This window comes from Falco punctatus, assembly GCF_963210335.1.
Source record: "Falco punctatus genome assembly, chromosome: 12".
Classification (NCBI taxonomy): domain Eukaryota; kingdom Metazoa; phylum Chordata; class Aves; order Falconiformes; family Falconidae; genus Falco; species Falco punctatus.
In genome coordinates, this window is record NC_137592.1 from 19,013,883 (window position 1) to 19,034,263 (window position 20,381).

Sequence of the window (20,381 nt, forward strand, 5' to 3'; positions counted from 1 at the left end):
AAGTGCTTTTTTTTTTTTTTATTACACCAGAGAGGCAATCCACACGGGTTCTGACAAGTGGATCACCAACACATCTGTATTTCTGAACTGGCGACACATGTATGGTTTCAGCTTTTTACCCTTTAACACCACTGCATGAGGAAGTGAAGTCAAAGTATTGACAATCTGAATGAAACGCGGATTTACAGAATAGATGTGAATCCATGGATCTCCGTTACATCTGGCAGGCAAGCCAGTGGTGTTTCTCATTGATGAAGTGAGCATTCGCTTGGGCTGGAGGGAGGAGGGACAGGGCGAAAAACTGCCAAGCTTAACTTCAATGCCAGATATGTTGCCTCAGGCAAGCTAAAAAATACAGCAGTGCTGACTCTGTCAACACCTATTCTCTCATAGGTGATAAGTTATTTAATTCTAAGGTACCCAACAGTAGGCAGAAATGCACATATGTACAAAGTTCTTGTTTATAAATGGTGCCGATTTATGTAGCTGTCACGAAGAATTTCAGTACTTTGCTCCTATTTAAAAACAGCAACTACTATTGGAATTTACCGCATACTTAAAGTATCATTACCCCGAAGATTTGAAGCTGCATTTCTATTTCTAGACTATTTTTTTAAAAAGAACCTATCCTTCTTTTTCATTTCCTGGTTATTTATAATAGAAAGTAGATAAATATTTATGGGAAAAGCACTTGTGGGGGAAGGGTCTAATCTGATCTTGTCAGGTTGTGCATGCTTATCTCAGTTTTGTATGAGTCTTGACCAAATAGACCCTTTAGTCTTCCCGCAGCTATAATCTACTTCTGGTTAAAAGCCATCTCCATTCACATCCTACTCCTAATATTTAACTGAGGATCAGTTATAATGTATTCATTCAGAAATGTTCCCTAAGTATACAGGGAAAAAAGGAAATTTTATACATAGACTAGACTATACTATATGCAAAAAAGGCTCATAAATATGTAGACAGATAGATATAGAGCCGTAAAGACGTAAGGCACCTCAATATGCATGTATGTGTGTACAGACACAAAATTTGAGAGAGACTGCTTTTAAAACATGGAAATTATGAAAGGGGAGGCCCAGTTGGTTGGGAAAGCTTTGATTATGTGGGGCTCAGTGTAACCGAACAGATCAGGACTCATTAGTCCATTTGCCCTCCTGGAATTTACTGTGACAATCCAAAGAGAGAAAAGAGTAGATTAATTTAATTTTTCCCCCTCAAATTGAAAGTAATCCAGATTTTAGAAGCCTAGGTAGCTTTGCACACTGGCACGCAGCAGGCATCCAGTAGTGGAAAGTGACAAAGGAGAGTTCTCACTCTCAGCTGCTGGCTGCCTGCTGGCTACCAGCGGCTTTTTCAACCCTGTTTCCGTGGAAACTTAGGTTAGAATGGTGAAAATTAGGTAAAGGTAAGTTTTGTGGGTTTAAAGCATGCACTCTAATACTTTAAGAATCCTGAAGCAGAACTGGAAATTGGTAGATGAACTGTGAGCCTTAAAAGGCCACCTTTGGTTCTCATTGCTACAGAAACAGAGATCTGATCAGTACCACTATAGGGATTTGAATTATGATGTTTTTTAACCCATATATTTACTATACTTCACACATACAGTTCAGAAGGCAGCAGAGGTGCCTCCTCCTGGAAAAAAAACCAAAACACCTCCCTCATGTTACTGTCAGGTTCCTGCCGAGCATCCGGAACACAGCATTTTCTGCGCACACCTACTGTAGGCACAAAGGAGTTTGTGTGGGTAGGTAAAAGCTCAGAAACCATAATGCTGAGCAAAATATGGAATTGATGAGTTGCCAGGAGCATGAGCAGTGGTGCAACGTAACCGGCATGTGTGCTGTTAGGAGTGAGCTCAGGGCCCCACACACAGGCAAAGGCCAGTCTTCCTCCATTTTCCTGATCTAGCACCAGAACTGCTCTTGGTCTCTAGCTTCAATACAGTTGCATTCCTGAGAACACGATAATTATGCAAAGGCCAATGATAAATTTACATGCAAGATTTTCAAAATCAACTTTGCCATACATTTTCAAAAGGTACAGGAAAATCTTTATTCCTGTAGGGAAATACCCATATAAACTAAAGATACTTTTTATAAAATAAATACCAACAGGACTCATTCTGATCTCACTCAGGTGTATGCACACTGGTGGGAGAGATGCAACTACAGGCTGTATGTATTCACCCATGCTGCCTTTAGCCAAGTGCAAGTATGACTGGTAGGGGCAGTGTAGCTAGGGTACATGAAGCTCAATACCAGCTGCAACCTCTGAAACAGTTTTGATAGCTAACTCTGGCCTACCACATCTACACCGTTATACATTTGATGCTTCCACAAATTTGCATGAGCTGCAATCAAACATCTGCACCTACAACTGTAAAGCAGACGTGCCCCCGCATATCAGGGAATTGGAAACAATTCTGCTCAGAGTCAGCATTATTACATCATTAACACTGATGTCACAATCAGCTATTTTGAATTCTAGTGCTAACGAAAGTAGTGAATCAGAGTCAGGATGTATATAAATACCATCAACTAGTCATACAAGTTCCTGTAACCCAAACACAATTCCTGAGTGTGAAGTACAGAAAACCCACTGATACTGGAAAACAACTCTGAGAAAGGCAAAGATGTGTATATGTATACCTAAATGTATGTATCTATATGTAGTAAGGGGGTGAGGAACAATAATTTCTTCAGGGATTATTAAGGATGTGACTCTTGAGCTTAGTGGTCAGACCTGAAAGAAATACTGAAGGCACCATGAAGTAAGGGCTGATTGCATTTCCATTTTAAAAAAAGCACTGCTAGGAAACCCAGGAAAGTGTTAGCAACAGAAATCTGAAAATCTCAGTCTTTATGAAGTTTCCTTTAAAGGAAATAGACATAAGTATAAAAATATCATACTGCAAAAAGTCTTTTAAATCACCAGTATCATGTTGAGTGCCAGCATAAAATATTGAACAAAATAATTATTAATATTTTTCTTTTTTTCCCTTTCCACCTTTCCAGTGATGTTCAATTAGTGGACATAAACCACTTTTTTTCTAAAGCCACTTTTCTTCCAGCAAAATAAGTTTTTAAGCTACAATATTTTTATGCCCTTTTTTTGAAGGAAGATGCTACCGTACTTACAGCTGAAATTATTTTGTAGATCTGAAAAATATGCTTTACTCTGTATTTCTGTCCAAGCCACACCTTCAATGGCTGTTTTGTAAAAAAAAAACCCCAAAACAAACCCCCAAAAAACCCCAACCCCAAATCCCTAAAATATTTAAGGCTGTGTAAAGCCCACACTTGACATTATTTTGTGCTGGTTTATGCACGTTTAGTTTCTTGCAATTGAGAACAGACAACTCAGTTGCAGCAGAAAAGGCTCTGAAACCCACTGGAAATATAAAAACAGGTTGCCAGCTTTTTTTTTGGCTACAACAAGAACATGAAAAAATGCAATAGAATGTGAGGGAAAAACACTACTGGCACTGCTCAGCTACTACTTAGGTCAAACTGATGGTGGCTGAAACTTAGTACCTGGCTGCTTTATGGCCTGTATCAAATGAATTTGACCAATTTTCAGAGAAAAAGTATGCACATCACAAACCTATAATTAGCTATCTTGATGGTAGTCCTAGCAAAAAGGACAAGGACTGAATAAGCTATGGAGAATGAACTATCCTCTCACAAGCATAGGTGGCTTTTCGAGGTCGGGGTAAAGCATACTATCAAAACAGTCTGAGAAAATATGTACTGATGCTTTAGTTTGCTAGGCTGTCAACCTTACACCATTTTAAACAATAAATTAGTTTTAAAATCCCCCAAACAACACACAACACAATCAATGCATTTTATTCTTTTTCTGCCCCCTGATTTATCTTTTAAATTGATGAGCAAGCTGAAAATGTGATTAGGTCAAGATAAAAAGAATTACAATGATAATAGAACAAGAAGATCAACTAAGGAGTAGAGACTTTAAGTACTACCAGCGTACCCTTAAATATCCCCTTGTATTTCAAAGAAAAAAAACCACAACAAAATAGCCAATGTTGCAGGAATAGTTACGGCAACCAAGGCTGCACTCCCCCTGCACAGTAATTCTAATTTATGGAGGATAGCCTGACAAATGTCAACACTTTCTTACACTGGTAAAGTATCTCAGCAATCTACAACAAAAGACCTGATTTTACCAGGTTTTTATTTCTCATGCAAAATTCCTCATTACTATTATTATTCAACTTCTGTTATTCAGTGTTTGTCTTCCTAGCATATCTAGGCAGGTAACTTACATGAGAAAAAACAGGCTAAGTCTCTGACTGTTGAAAACTTGAAACATTTCCAAGTCCCTCTGAGACGTTTTTGTGATGAATGGCATAGGCTAGAGTAGCTCTCAAGTTAGCAGAGAAACAGTTGTGCAGTTAAAGACAAAAAATCAAAATTAGAAGACAAAAGACACAAAAGGCTTACTTGATTCAAAATGTATTAGTAGTTTTAATAAAGATAAAAAAAAATTGTCCCACTTAGCAGATGAACAACTACCAAGAACCCCTATCTACCCATCCCTCTTCTTTTCATATTTTAATTTAGGCTTCAGTCTTGAAAAGCATTATCATTGGTAAGTATATTGGTTCAAGTAAAAGATTTTGTCTGGTGGTTTATATGACTTTCTCTATGACATTAACTAAGCAAGTTCATTATCACATTAACAAAAAGCATAATCGGGATGTTTCTCTACACTTGATCTTTGTTTGAGATTCCTCAGTTTTGTATAAAGATCAAGAAGATGGATTTCAATTCAGCGACAGAGGCAATCTGTACACCTATCATTACAACTCCTGTGAGGAGTCTTGCAAATTTGCCTACTATAATTTCCCCATCTTTCTGATTATATTCTCATTAGGTTGCTCTTACTTCTCCACCTTCTTTCACCTTCTGCCTTTCTTATCTTCACTGCTGCACTGAGCTTTGTATTCTTATCCATTATCTCATACCCTACAGTGCATACCTGGTTTGAAGGTACCAACGCTAAGTTTTCAACCACAGCTACCCCACATCAGCCATTCTCCCTTTCCTCTCACATTTCTAAGCAGTTTGAATGTGGTATTTACAAATGCTGATGGACATTTCCTTCAAGAATCTCGTTGCAGGTTTTGGCAACTTCCACGTCACTTATCTACTCTGGTTAAAGTATACTGATGATTTCTCTGAGCTAGACTCAAAATCTCCACTTTATCCTCGTTCTTTTGGACCTTTCTTCTCTCTTCAGCCCAGTAAAATCTTGATACTAATTAGACTTTTTAACTTCAGTATCCTGTTTGGTTTGGTTTTTTTTTTTTTAGTTGTCTCTTACTGTTTTTCCAATGTGCTTTTCTAAAGATTATCTTCAAACTTTTCCCACATCTCTGATCATTTCACAATGATCCACCTCAACCTCTTTTTCCTCTGAATTTTACTTCTGGGCTATCTCATCCATAAAAGCTAAATCCAGCTACTCACTTCTCTACTACACACTGTGTATCCAGATTCACAACTCAGTATTTTTCATAGCCTCAGTGAGCGAGAAGCTCATCATCCCTAAAGCATAAGGCATTGTCGTTACCACCTTTTCTTGATCCTTTTGGACATAACCATAAATTCCAGTCTGTAATCTGGACTTAGAGCTTCCTCTATATTTGCATACCTCAGCTCTGTTCAGATTTTGCTTCTTCTCTCTGCCTAGCGTGTTAAGAAGTTTCTTATCTATGCACTCAATCCCTTGACTATGTCATCATCACTTACAACTTAACATCACAATGTTGTTCTCTCTGCTCTTGGAAAATGCAGTCTTTCTGTATTAATATTTATTCAGTGGGCTGCTGCAAAAATGTTTTTTCTTGCCTACAACCCTGATCTTGTCACCTTTCTCTTTGTATTCCTTCAGGTAAGATGTAAGTCTTCCTTTCCAAATAGTTCACAACAGTTCAATTCTCTATTTTTTATCTCTCATTCAGTATTGCAAAGACATGTTCCTTCTTTAATTAGCCCTAATGTCAGTCTACATCTCCCACTTCACTTTTCAAGCAAGCACATTTACAACTTTCTTCCACTACGTCATCCATGAATGTCTGCAAACTTACTCTGTTATCCTTGAAACTCTCCTTTAAAATAGAGCTTACGGAAACCTGAAAAGAAGCTAGGCTGCTCTTGTGCCTCCAACTCTATCATGCTGACTTCAGTCATCCTTATCATCCTTTCTCACCATACCTACCTCTGGTCTTAGACCACACATTCTCTAACACAAACTGCTTTTTTGCTCTGTCTTTATACAATGCCTGGTACAACACATGATGGAACTTCATCACATTAATGTAGTAATAGGAAAGAAGAAAAAACACCAAAACCAACTATGGGTCCCTTCTAATTAGAGACATTCTATGACTCCAGGTTTTCCTGCCTAGAAGTTACTTTTTAAAAATATGATAAAGTTACATGCTTCCCCTATTCCTTATTCTAAGAACATATTTTCTCTCTCTTATTATGTACAACAGATTTTGCTAAAATTCAGAGGGAACATTACAGTTTTGTTTTCAAAAATAACAGTCCTAACACTTACACATTTGCTGCATATCAAAAGCTACTACATTTCTGGGACATAATAAATACACTGCATGTAAATACAACTGTTGCAGAATCAAGTTTTCCATTTTGTAGACACACCATAGCCCAACATTCAGCACAAGTGTGGCTATTTTTTAAAAAGAAGTGAGAATATCTTGCATAAAAATGTTATTAATAAAAAAGAACCACCGGTGTTTTTGAATTTGCCTTTTCACATTCCTCCTCTACATCAATACATTCTAAATCAGTCTTTATTAATGAGATTGACTACTACTTTTAGCAAGGTTCATGTAGTACATTATGCACAAAATGGATGGTTCTCACATTCTAATTCAGACTGATATGGCATAAAAACCCACATCATGTCAAACTGCAAGACAGCATAAGCACATGTGGCACAACCATACTGGTCAGATCATTGAACGAAAGCTTTGTAGAAGTTCATTTTGTGTAAAAATATGAAGGAAAAGATGACAGTTTCTTGTTCTATGGAAAATAGTCTATCCATGAATATGGGAGGATAATCAGGGAAAGTAGAAAAACCAAAGAATGTGAAGTGAACCAGGCAGGTCCAGAAGGCCTGAACTGGAGGAAAAACCAAAAACAGCAGAGAAGGCGTAATTCATTGGTGCCTGAATTCTGAGGGCAGAATGGAGCATAATTCCAAGACTTCAGATTTTTCTATCAAGCCCATATATCTCAGGAAATTAATACACATTTCAGAAAGATATCCAACTTGATTTAAACATATTCACTGCTTAAGAAACTACCACTTCCCATGGAAAGATGCTCTAATGTATTATCATTCTGTCAAATCTCATTTTTTTCTGGACTGAATTTGTCTAGCTTCAATTTTTCTACATCTTTTTTGGTACTTGTAAGCTAGATTTAAGAGTGACCTTCTATTAAAGGTTTTTTTCCCCCCACATGAGACTTTCAGATCAAAATAATTCATTTCTTAACCATCAAGTAATTCCTTTGACAAGTTAAGTAAACAGAGCTCTTTAACTCTCTGATTTCCAGACTCTGATTCACACTTTTGCTTCTTTCCTGAACCCCATTAATTTTCAGTATTTTGGATAACATTCGAATAACTGAATATTAATTGAATATTAATGAAATAAAGATAACACTGTAAGCATAATTTTGTCAAAATTTTGTTTTTTCCAACTTTGCTATGTCTGTGGCAAAGATTAGCTGAGAGCACTTGTGAAGGAGAGAGCCTCCTGAAAGTGTGTAAAATGTACTTTTGAATGACTGTCTATTAACGTGGAGCCAAGGTGGAGAAGGAAGGGTAGATGAAGAGTACAATGGTAACAACACAAACAAGGAAACAGTGTAAAAGTTGGCTAAAAAGATGGGTACACAAAAGAGCATAGGAATAAAACAAGTAATCTTCAATTACATCTACAGTAACATCTTATGGACATTTTCCTTTAAAGCCCTGGGCAGAAAGATCAAAGTTCAATGGTCTCCATCTAGCCTTTCTGTCCAGTCCCAAAGAGTACAAGAGGGACAGTTTTACAAAATGGATGTTTTTAAGCTAAGAGACCATCATAAAACAGCCAAGGATTTGAGCAAGAACTCTTTAAAACAATGCAATAGCTACACTTCTAGCTAGCACCCAGCTTTTCTCCCTGTTCTTCCAAACACATAGAAATTTCTCTATAAAGCTTGCTAAATTTTCTATTTTTTTCTCTTTATATACTTTTATCTGGTCACATAAAGAAGCCAGGTAAAACCACAATGCAATTTAAAATAAATTGCAACTTTATAAAATAATCACAACTGGGTGAAATACACAAATAGGAGAGGCTTGGAAGTTGGTGAAAGTAAGCTGGTATGGTCAAACAGTAAAAAGGGTTATTAGAAACAAGATGCCATTCATTCAAAAGTTGAAGTCACACCCAAACGAAGAAAGGATCACAAGCCAGGAAGACAAAATATAATAATAAAATTAGACAGGCCAAAAATGAGTGTACACTGTCTTTTATTTTAAATCTTCCTGCCAGCTGATGATCACGATATAGAATGAGCACTCACAGAGGATAATCACATTTCAGAGAGGTGAAATTAATTCTTTGCGTCAGTGCAAAGAATTCATTTCACTGTAGAAGAAACTGAACACAATTTCACCACAGAAGCCTTTTTTGATACAATTTCTGTAAAAGAAAGTCCTGTTTTATAAACTTTGAGCTCTTCAGTGATGCAAATAAGTATTCAGATAAAGGTGATGTGGGTAACACAGACTGCTTCTGATTCCAAAAAGCTATTGGCAAAGACCTTCACCAACAACATTTAAGGAAAACAGACAGTCACTGGAGAAGGGTCCTGGCATGGCTAAATAATAGAACAAAAGACAGGGAACAGGGGAGTAGTAAATGGTCAGTTCTCACAATGGAGGAAGATAATCAGTGGAGTTCCCTTGGGACCTGTTCTATTCAACATGTTTACAAGAGATGAGCACTGAGGTGGCAAAGTTTGCTGATGTTAAGAAGTTATTCAAGATAGTAAGGAAAAGAGCAGACTGTGAAGAATTGCAGAAGGATGAAACTGAGTACCTGGACAATAAAATGACAGATGAAATTTGGTGTAGAGAAATGCAAAGTGCACAATGGGAAAAATAATTCTGGCTTGATAAAGAACGTTAAGGTCTCTGAACTGACCATCATTGGAAAGCTCCTCATGTGACAGACTGTCATGAAAATATTAGCTCAGTGCTCAACTGCAGTCAAAAAAGCAAATCAATGTTAGGCATTTTTAGAAGAGGAACAGAAAGCATTCCACCACATACATCTGTCATTTATGCACATTTTGAATGCAGTACTGATCACCCTCATCTGAAAATAAGTAAATTGAAATGTTCCTTGTGGCAGCTTCCTTCTTACCAAGTGATGCTGTCATGCAAGAGTGTTACATGAGGAAACTGGAAAAGTAGTTAGAAGAATGGGATTCCTTTAGGGTTGACAAATGCAAGTTCAATAAATATATTTTCAGAAAGTTTGAATTTAGCAACCCTCAGGTCATTTTGATGAATGAAACCAGACAGAGAGTCTTTATTAAGGCTGTTCTACATTGATGGAACCTGTGACATGATGAGTTGAAATTAGGAAGGTTAGAAAGCTGGCATATTTGAAGAACGTTACAGTAAGGTAAAATATTCATGTGTCGGCAGCTATAGAGAAAGAGGTAATATAAGAACAGAATCAAGACAATATAGTTCAGTGCTCTGTCACTGAGACCTCATTCACTATTATACTGGATGGCATTTAGTCTTCAGAAAGACGTTTTTACTTTTTAGGTTTAATTCTGCAATTTTATAAATTCATTACATTTGTAAGGAACACAAAAATTTGGGTAAGATTATAACCTATCTGTTAACCTTTACAGAGAAGGAATTGTCACTTTTGGTCACATGATCACACATTCTTGATGTGGGCTCCAATGTTGACTGTGGAATGAACAAGGAATATGTGATACATTATTACTAATCGAATCAAAGGGTTCATCACACCACAAGCATTTATCTCACTGACTTGATGTTAAATGTACTTGTTTACGCTCTCACATGGAATGTAATCTCTCTATGGCAATTCTCAGCAAAACAACAGACTTGTCCACAGTCCTGTATCAGAAGTAAGTATACAAATTTTGTTCCTACCAGATTTTGGTCTTTTCAGACAAGGGAATCTGACGGAAGAACAAATTCCCTAGTAGGCAAGACAGACAGAGTCTATTAACCTTCAGAATATACTCTAAGCCTTCCTCTTTGATAATGTTTATCCCTCGTGACATTTGTAATAACAAAAATTTTTCAAAATTTTACTATCGAAACCCCTGCTTCAGGAACAGCTCCACATTAAAACAAAGAGAAGAAAAAGAGTAGAGATCCCTTGACTTTGTTATTGGTAATTTAATCATAGGTGGACATGTTCAAAACGATGATATCATGCCTGTCAAACCAGTAACAATTGATGGTACAAAGACTGCTATCAGGATAACTCAAATGCTAAGTTACGGGGTAAAAAACATGATTCATGGATAATTTTTAAACTGTGAAAAAAAAATAACATCGTCAAACCCATACATAGGATTAATACACCTTCTTGGTGTATTAATAGTAATTACTCATTATTAGTAACTTGGCAGCATTACTGCACCTATTTCCAGTAAGCATAAGCAAAAAATTCTGAACATACTCATGAAAGCTAAAAATAAAATAGAATTGTATATCCACTGCTGAAATAAACTGTTTACGAAATATCTATTATTATATTATAACACTTAATATGACAAACTGCCAGTTTGGCTTACATTACTGTACTTTTAAACAATAATCAAGAGTTGGCAGAGAGCTAGATAAGTGCTCATTTGCTGCATTTTGTATAAATCTAAATAAATAAATGTATGGCAGGTTGTCCTAATCTATCTTCTCTTGGCTGTTACTAGATTGTTCCTTTTTGCGCCATACATGTTTTGGTATATTTTCCAAGTCTAGACTTACATGTCTGGAACAGTTACAAACTGACTCTTACTGATAATTTGTGCTCCATGTGCAAGGAAAAGAGTACAAGATCCTGACGTGAGATGAAGGAGCAGTGAGAAGGGTTTCTTCTGAATTATTTTTTTATAAGAAAAGAATCTTGTAACTTTGTACGGGACAGTGTGCAAAGTTACAAGACTGGACACTGTTTAAATGATATGTTAGAGTGAGGAACATGCCTTCTCCAGATTAAGTGAATGTTGCAGTAAGTCACTTGAATACATTCCTATATTCATTTGCCTGCAAGAACTGATCAACAAAAAAGAAGTCACCTAATGTCACTTTGCATGCCAGTGTTGCATTCTTCCCTACAAAACACTACATTTTCTTGTGGTTCTTTCCTCCCCTCAATTATCATTATATAACTAATGGTTTTGGTTGTAGGAAAAGTGAGTTAGGGTTCTAAGAATATTTCAGATTTTACATCAGCCTTTTAGTTTCTCCAGGGCCTTGAGAAGTGATCGAATAACTTTGTTACTGCCTTCATCACATGTCACTTCTCAAATAACTAACCTTAATTTTGATAGGAAAAAGCAACCATTAATGTTTATAAGATAGAAAAATGCAAGATGATCATTATTTTGGGGATTAGAGAGTAATTTGAATACTTTTTAAATAAAACTTTACACTTAAAACAAATCTGCAACAAAAATCTTAAGAATGTAGAACTAAAAATCAAATTATGTATTTATTATAATAAGCCTTATGTTTTGATATAGCACTTCAACTTTATTTTGTAATTTAATTATTTTATTTATGCAAATACGGCCCCAAATGCTATTGCACTCAAGAAGTTAAACACTTGACATTTTTACTCCTTAAAATGCAACATTTTATGATGTCTAGATATGTTTATTAATTAGTGATTATTAACACCCAGTAAACAACATCATGTCTTGTAAAAACACAATCTTTCTTCACAGCGTGAGGCTGAAATCTATTATTCACTGATTCCATATGCTGAAATACACTCAAATGATCACAAATGACCTTAAGCATTAGATAAATGTAAATGAGGACAGGGTAGAAAATGTGCTTTTGATTGATATCTAAAAGACCAGGTTTGAAGTCTTGACAAGGGATGAAATCTGAAATCTCATACAAAGTAGACTGCAATTGGAAATCTGCAAAATCTGAGCTTCTGGGTGGACGTACCACACAGCCTCTCCTCAGCAGAGATGAGTGTCTGAGGCCGCTTACAAGAAGCGTACAGCACATGGAACCTGAAAGACCATTCCTGGGGCCCACGTGGCCCTTTGTCTACTTGGTAGGCACTTATCAGGATGCAGAGATATATCTCTAAGTTATATGCATGTACACTCTAACGAAGGCAGAATTTTTCTAATCCTAAGTGCTCACTAAAAAGAACTTCTCTAAGGATAAATGATGTGATCGATAGCCATTAAAATTTTATGGGTTTAACCCTCTATGTTAATAAGCTTATTCTGCTGTGACAGCTTGCCTTTCTCAGCCCTTTTTCAACTTTACTTTTGTCACTTTGAGAAGGACTGAGAGCCCTTCTGGAATGAGAATATTAAAAAAAGAAGATTTAGACACACAATAAGAATGCACTATTTGCTCTCAGGTAGCCATCTCTAAGCACATTCTAATTCTTAACCCTATACCATGAATATGAAGTACTTTACAATTTACTTTTAAAATACTACAAGAGGTGAACACACTTCAAAATTTCATCTGCTTCCAGTCCCTACTGTACCTGGATATGCCTCAATGAAACAGTTAAACAGCTAACCTCAGTGGCACCACCTATTATAGGGTGGGTCATGAAGGGCTCTGGAGACAATCTGAAACCAAATTCTCTGAACCTCTACAACATTCACCCTCCAGAGAATGCTTTTGGGGCCAACTTGGAGACAACAGAGCTGGCACACTATGAGAAGAATGCTGAGCGTGCCCTGCACCTTCGGACATAGTCAATGAGAGAAGGGTCCCAGCATGCTGTGCCTGGCTCCCATGCTCCCCATCTGTCTTTGCAGTGACAAGATAACTGATTGCACAGACACAGTGACTAAAAAATGTCCCACGGATGCTCCAATGTCTACCTTGGGGGCAAATAGGATTTGTCGCCACGCTGAATTCTCAAAACTATTTAAAATGAAACTTGCCAGTGATTTAGGTACCTTCATTCCAAGCCTCATATTCAGCGCAATGGGTAACGTTGACTCTGAAACAGCCAAACTTCAACCATTCACTAAACCACAGCTTGAAGAAACATAATGTATGTTAAAAAAAAATAAAAAGGAAAGCGAGGTTATGTCACTAATATTCATCATAGTCTATTTGCTATGTTAAAAAGCAATTAATTTTTTTTTGATACTTCCAAACTTCTGTTCTGTATCACTTACATTGTATATACATCTGTGTCAGCATCAGTAGTATAGGTCACACTTTCACATTTTTGCATAATTTTTTGCAAATTCACATTTACGTTAAATACACATTTACATGCAAGAATCAGTAAAACAGTTTAGTAGCATCTTACCAGCTTGACACTTTCTGAGCCTTAAATACTCCTGCATTTTGGTTTCTTGCGATGATTTCACTTACATCTGTACCATGTAAGTTAAGACTTATCTACAAAACTAAAGCAGTAATAAAAATAATAAAAAATACTTTCCCCCACTGTTAATATCTTCATAATGTCTTTTATTTGTTTGATCTTTAATCTGTGCTAAGAGTCAGTCTTTTTTCAGAAGCATAAGTTCTACAATGCTGCTCCAGCGCATCAGCCATATATCTATGCAGCAATTTGCTCTTGTTGCTTACCTCTATTTACTGTTTCATTTAATGAATTGCTAGCCCTGTAGCTATAGGCCAGCAATATAGAGGACTGAAAAATATTTCCCATACCTTACATACATTTAAAGGTAACTACTGTTCGCAAATATAAGAATTATAACCATGGTGAATAGAATTTTTTTAGATGGTCACTTAACCTTCAGTTTAGTTTTGCTGCTTTCGACTGTATCACTAGATCACAGTGTTGGGATTTTGGAGGCTTATGGGTTCTGAGTACCTGCCCTGCCACAGGACACATAGCTTTGCTCCTGGCTCTGTCTGGGTGAAATCCAATGCACAGCAGGAGCACCTTAACCTATAGGCAAGGGAGTTTCTAGTCCATTTGCTTTTTTGAGAATGGTTTGGAACCACCATAAAAGACAGTACAGCGCAATAAATGCCTTTTCTTCCCCATAGGCACCGCAATAGTGCCTTAGCCTCGTGTCTCAATGCCTCAGCCTCATGGTTCAGATTCTTACAGTTTGGAAGATCAGGTCATAAACTTTGGTAGCCATTCAGGCAGGCCAAAGCAAGGGCTGCAAATGAAAAGTTTCAAGGGGATCTGTGCCCTGTCATCTATGCCTAGAAAGATAACCTTCATAATCAATCATCTGTGGTTAGTCAGAAGCCACTGGCAGGAAAAGATGTAGCAAGTAATCAAAAATTATGAGAATACCAAATGTCACCCAGTGTGAATCTATAGGTATTTGAATGATTAACTCTCAAAATCAAAAAAATTATCTTAAATGGACATTTTTGGTAATGATGTCAATGATCCCTCCTTCTTATTGAAGACAGTGTTCTTATAGGAAAACTAAACACTAGTGTCAGGCTAATTTAAAATATCAGTGATGTATCTTTTTAATTGCTTTGCTGAAATCACATAATTTGCCTTCCTAATACGGTTGGCTATTTAGAAAAAGTTATTTTAGGAAAGCAACTATACAAAAAATTTTTTAAAAAAGACAACTGACACTTTGTGAAGCCAAAACCTAGAAATGGAGTAGCAGGAAACTGGTTTAAACAAATCTCTGTAGTTTGGACATGCCTTTTAAATCTTTTCGACAATATACAATGAGAAGTAGTAATGAATGGTCTATACCTGTGAAGTAAAAGGAAGGCATAAATAAAAGCATGCTATTTTTAAGTAGAGGCAGAAATAACATTGGTGATAAATTAGCTACACTGCACTTAAATTATATAACTGAGCAAAACTATTAATAATTGTTGTAAACATGTTAACACTAGCATTTTTTAAATAATTTATGAGCCCATGTCTTCAAGCATTCAGGCTGAACATGACCTTTCTAACCTAAATTTCCCAGGACTGTTGAAAGATCCATACACTATATTTTAATGGCCATTATAGTGCACTGCAACAATGTTTTGTATTATTGATGCTTTCAGACAGTAGTTCAAGTCACCAGTGCATGGTGTGAAACAGAGCTAAGGCAGAAGGTACACAGCCTCTCTGGAATAGGACACATTTTTTTCTAAAAATGAACCTCATCCTTGGTTTGGACATGTTGAACCGTGTATAGATGCTTCCACTGTTCTGGGGAAATAGAATTTGATGTTCATGACTCACTATGTCACAGATGCTACCTAAGTTGGAAAATTTGTATCTGAATGGATATCACTCAAAATTACAAAAGGGGGTGAATCTGATAACTTTGCCTATGTATTTCTTTATTATTCACTTGAAATATCTACATTTTTCTTTTTAATACTTTATTTAATTGATCCTAAAAGAACTTACATAGAACACACTAAAGCAACAATGAATTTTTGAACAAAGCTGCAAAAGCAAAAACCTGTCTTTATTTTATTGACTTTGCAATATAAATGATCTGTTAATCAATTAAAACCTGTCCATGATAAGCAAAAGGAGTGAGTGGAAGTCTTTTAAATGGACTAGTAACTGAAATAATCATATCCTTTTAAACCTCATGCATAAGACCACTGATTAATATAAAAAATAGCTATATATTTCACAATGAAATGGTTAAAATGGCAATTATTTGAAATTAACATATTTGTAAATTGTTTTTAACTTGTAACATTTCAATAACATATCCTAATATAAATATTGAAAACATACATAGTGAATACTAAATCTGGAAGTACGAAATGGAGAGTAATATGAAGAATGTCAAAAATTAAAAGAAAAATCAAATCCTCAAAAGCTTGAGACTTCATAAAGCAAAGCTGTTAGTTACGCTCACTGAATAGTGATAACAACAACAAAACCAACAATAATTATGATGATGATGATAATACAAAGGCAGATTCTCAGATGCAATGCACTATTGCCAGGTCGATTTTCAATTACTTTTCACTGATGTATTCATTTGTTTCTTAATGTGCTCATCTTGCCCATTAAGAATAATTAGCAGGCTTGCTTGGTGATTTCCTGGCTTCTGACAGTGATTTTTTTTTGTTGTTGTTGTTGACAACCACTTTTACTTTTTGGAAAGTAATTTTTGGATATTATAGTATGACTGGCATGTAATTTAAGCTTCCTAAGAAATTTAAAGGGAAGATGTAAACAGTAATTTTTAAACAAGATTATTTTAATCTATAATACCTACATAAAAAGCATAATACTAGGTATTAACTATTCCTGAAGAGCAGAATCTAGAAAAGAAAACAGTATTTTATCCCACAGTAATTTCATTTGGTATGCTAAACAATTAAAAAATACCATCAGCAATAATAAAAATGAGCAGAAATACATCATCTGTGGTCTGGTGCACTTGGGGCCAAACACTATTTCCACTTACTCTAAAAATTCTTCCCGATTTCAGTGAGTCTGGTGTGGCTGAAACAGATCTAAATTTAGCCTAAACTTCTGTTATATATAGCTCGTCACTATAGAAAAGAATGCAAAGAAAACTACTCTAAGACAGATCATAAAATTACTACTGAAGTCCATAAAACACATAAAATGCAACATAAATTTTATTATGTGCACTTTTAAGAATACACTCCATCTACACTGTAAAGTTCTTAGTCTGCTGCACTTTGGCACCCTGCTAATATTAAGCCCATTGTAAAATCCAACACAATAAAAGCACTTTGAATGCTGAGCCTTCAGAGCACCAAATGTTAAAAAAGAAAAATAAATTCCTGTTAGAGCCTTGCACCAATCACTTCTCTGAAAGGGATTCACTGAGTGAATACAGATGAAGACCTCTTGTAAGACTTTCGGAAATAAAAGATATTTCTAAAACATGTTGTGAAAAATTAAGGTGTGTCAATTAGATGACTTTAACAGTATCTTCTTAAGGAATAAAAGCACTTTAATGTGTTTAATTCCAAAGACAGAATGAATAATTTTAGCACTCACCAATTTTCCTTGCTATAGAAGACTTCTAAATTTCAAAAAAGTTCAGGTATGTTTATGGAATCTACTATGCAAGATATTTGCTGACTTGATGATTACTGAGCTCACCTGAAGATTTCTGTGGGTAAAATGACCTTCTGTTAAATACTTATGCTTCTACAAAACATCAGTTTGTTTTGTTAGGCTAGTTTTGAAACACTTTCTTCCTCCCATGTTTTTTGTCTTCATAATGACATCAAAGAAAAATTGGAAGGGGTGATGCTGATTAAAATCCACAGAATACTGAATACTTCCTCCACAAGACATCAGTATAACAAACTAGAATTTATCAAAATAAAAATCCCTGGAATAAAACTGAGAACTTGCATTTTCATGAAAAGGAGACTATTATAAGCCTTCCTTCAAGTTTTAAAAGATATGATCTAGGATTGGCTGTTTTTTCCATGAAATTGTTAAAGTGTTGTAAGCAATTATAGTTACCTCAGTTACCACTGAGAAAGTCTTTTTAAAGGTAGTGGCTAATATTATTATACTACTATGTTTCTTTTTTAACAGTCATCTGCAACTGCAATTTTTTTAAACCACAAATAAGTTTAACTTATTCTTTTCACTAAATACTCATTACGTTAGCTCAAATACATGCAAAACTCAAATCTAAGTAATTTTGATGATGCAGTGGCCAAAACCTGAAAAACTAGTCTGCCTTAAAATGCAAATGGAAAGATTACTAAGGAACAAAAGCAAATAGATAGCTTCCTTTTTTCCCTCTCGATTTCTAAGGGCTATTAGTATTCACTGTATATATCTGTTCTTGTTCTGTGCTGATATTTAATGGGGCCACAAATCATGCCCACTCATTCTCTTGCTTAGCCAAAGTCCAGTTCAATTTTCTGAACTCTGTGTTTTAGCCAAAGTCCAGTTCAATTTTCTGAACTCTGTGTTTATATTAGAAAGGCATAATAGCAATTTATTCTAATATAAGAAATATTATAAAATATTTTTTACAAGGGACAGAGGAGTTTCGCAATGCTACATCAAGAGAAATAATGATAAATTGATAATTGATTAAGCACACTAAATGGGTAATTTGTAGGCAGTTATAACTTAGCAGCAACAATGAAACCATGCACTTCAATATCTGCTGGAAAAGCTACGACAGTATACAAATAGTGGGTATGTTTTAAGAGGCTAGTATCTGAAAGTAAAAAAAAAAAAACACAAATAAAATCTAGTTCTGCAAAACGGATATGTGGAGAGGAGCTAATGATTTGATTCACTGCTACACCTCCTGTAATGTGCAGCATACACACAAGGAATCTTTCAGCACTCAACCACAAGACAAATATTTACTACTGTACTTGCTCTATACCAACATGTACATTTTTAATTAAAGAAGAAAATGTGGCATTTATTGTGGGGAAGCTGTAGCTCTCTTCAAGATATTTTTTTAATTACTTATGTGGGGACTTTTTCTTAATATACCCCATGCTGTCTGTCTTTATATCGATTGTTACTCAGCCAGTAAAAAGGAACGAGCACAACAAACCAGTTTTCTATCTGAATAAGGATACTTTTGATGGCCTTTTCATTTCCATCAGTTAACAGAACTTCTTTGACATCTGCAGAAATAGCAACCTGAAAAAAAGAGCACAGCAAACAATGAGCAAATATGCTTGTCTGTGTGGAAGTGAAGACAGGAGTGACAAGCCTTCAGTATCATGCTTCCTCACCTATTTCTCTGTAACAATCTTCAATCTTTTTTCATTTTATGTCTGCATTATTTTAATCATTCAATCAAATCAGTCAATACTTTTATCATTCCATTTGCGGGAGCCTCTATCTTGCTATCATTCTGTTCCGTAATTGCATTGTGACAGCCGATGATGGTATTCTGAGAGGCTTTCATTTGCGGGCTTCTGTTTATCTAGTAGAGCCATCATACAAGGCTGTCACTCTGCCTTTCAGCTTGCTTCTGTCTGACTGCCTGATGCCCTTCATATAACTTTGCATTGCAGGCAGATGGCTTTGTAAGGGTAATTTTTTTGTGAGCTTTGACATGCTCGCACATTGGGCTGTAACCTCGACACATTGTATAAGAGCGACAGGTTTGTCAAATGCCAATCAGTGTAACAATATGCTTTTATTTGTAGAGACATAAAAACTTGTCTAATGCACTGCACTGCTACATAATATCTCCTGAATACATGACTCAGAACCCAGAGAATGGTGAACGACTCTCCTGAATGGCCAATCTAATTCAAAAGAATCTAATTACCGAGAGCTCTGGATCATGTTTGTTGGTGTAATAATGCAGGCAAAACATTAGCAGCTATATCATGGTGCTCCAACTGTGATTCGCCAGGCTATTCCTGTATCTTAGCAAATGGGACTATAATCTGAAAAAAAAATGCTTCGACTATGGCAATGAAAGACAGACCGTACGTGGCCTGGAATGTCACAACAAAAGATATTGACTACACGGAGGTAAAATGTTTCTGCTCATCGAGGCAACCATAAAATCAATATGATACGAAAGCAAGTCAATCTAGAAGGTCTCTCAAGACTCTGCAGCTTGACCGCAGCTGAGGCTGTTGACAGTTCTCTGACCCAGCAGTTGGAGGCACTGGAACATTTTTCCTTTTGTTTCTTCCTCTGAATGGGATTGGAATTGAGAAAAGACCTACCATGAGCCCAGCCAAGCATGTCATGCCACCCCCTAGCTCACACACAGCAAGGTCCCTGAAAGAGAGAAAGGAAATGGTAGAACCCATACAAATTAGATGAAAATGGTCAGAGAGACATATATGTTACAAGAACAAATTGCCATCTGCAGTAAGAACTGAGCTACCAGGAAGTTGTAGAGACATGACTAGGCTACCTCATGTCGTTTTGCGTTTTAAAAATAATTATGAAATAGAAAAGTCACAAAGCAGGCAAATCAGTGGGGGTTCCCTCATTAGTGTTCAGTGCAACATTACCACCGCTGAGCTGAAAAATCTGAGAAGGTTCCCTTTTTTCCCTTGTCAATGGCTCTGTCTTTTAGAACTAAACTAGCTAGAGTAGCGAAAGATAATTGTTAGGAAAGGATAAC

General features: G+C 36.1%; 1 protein-coding gene across 3 annotated transcripts in view; it reads right to left on the minus strand.

Moving 5' to 3' along the window:
• CAMKMT (calmodulin-lysine N-methyltransferase) overlaps window positions 1-20,381 on the minus strand; it is a 309,341-nt gene that overhangs the window by 111,368 nt on the left and 177,592 nt on the right. For all 3 annotated transcript variants that reach the window (XM_080408606.1, XM_080408607.1, XM_080408608.1), the window contains exons 5-7: window positions 19,975-20,029; window positions 18,862-18,925; window positions 13,649-13,715 (exon numbers count right to left, since the gene is read on the minus strand). In XM_080408606.1, the coding sequence (XP_080264732.1) occupies window positions 13,649-13,715; window positions 18,862-18,925; window positions 19,975-20,029 (186 nt within the window). The remainder of the gene's footprint in view (window positions 1-13,648; window positions 13,716-18,861; window positions 18,926-19,974; window positions 20,030-20,381) is intronic.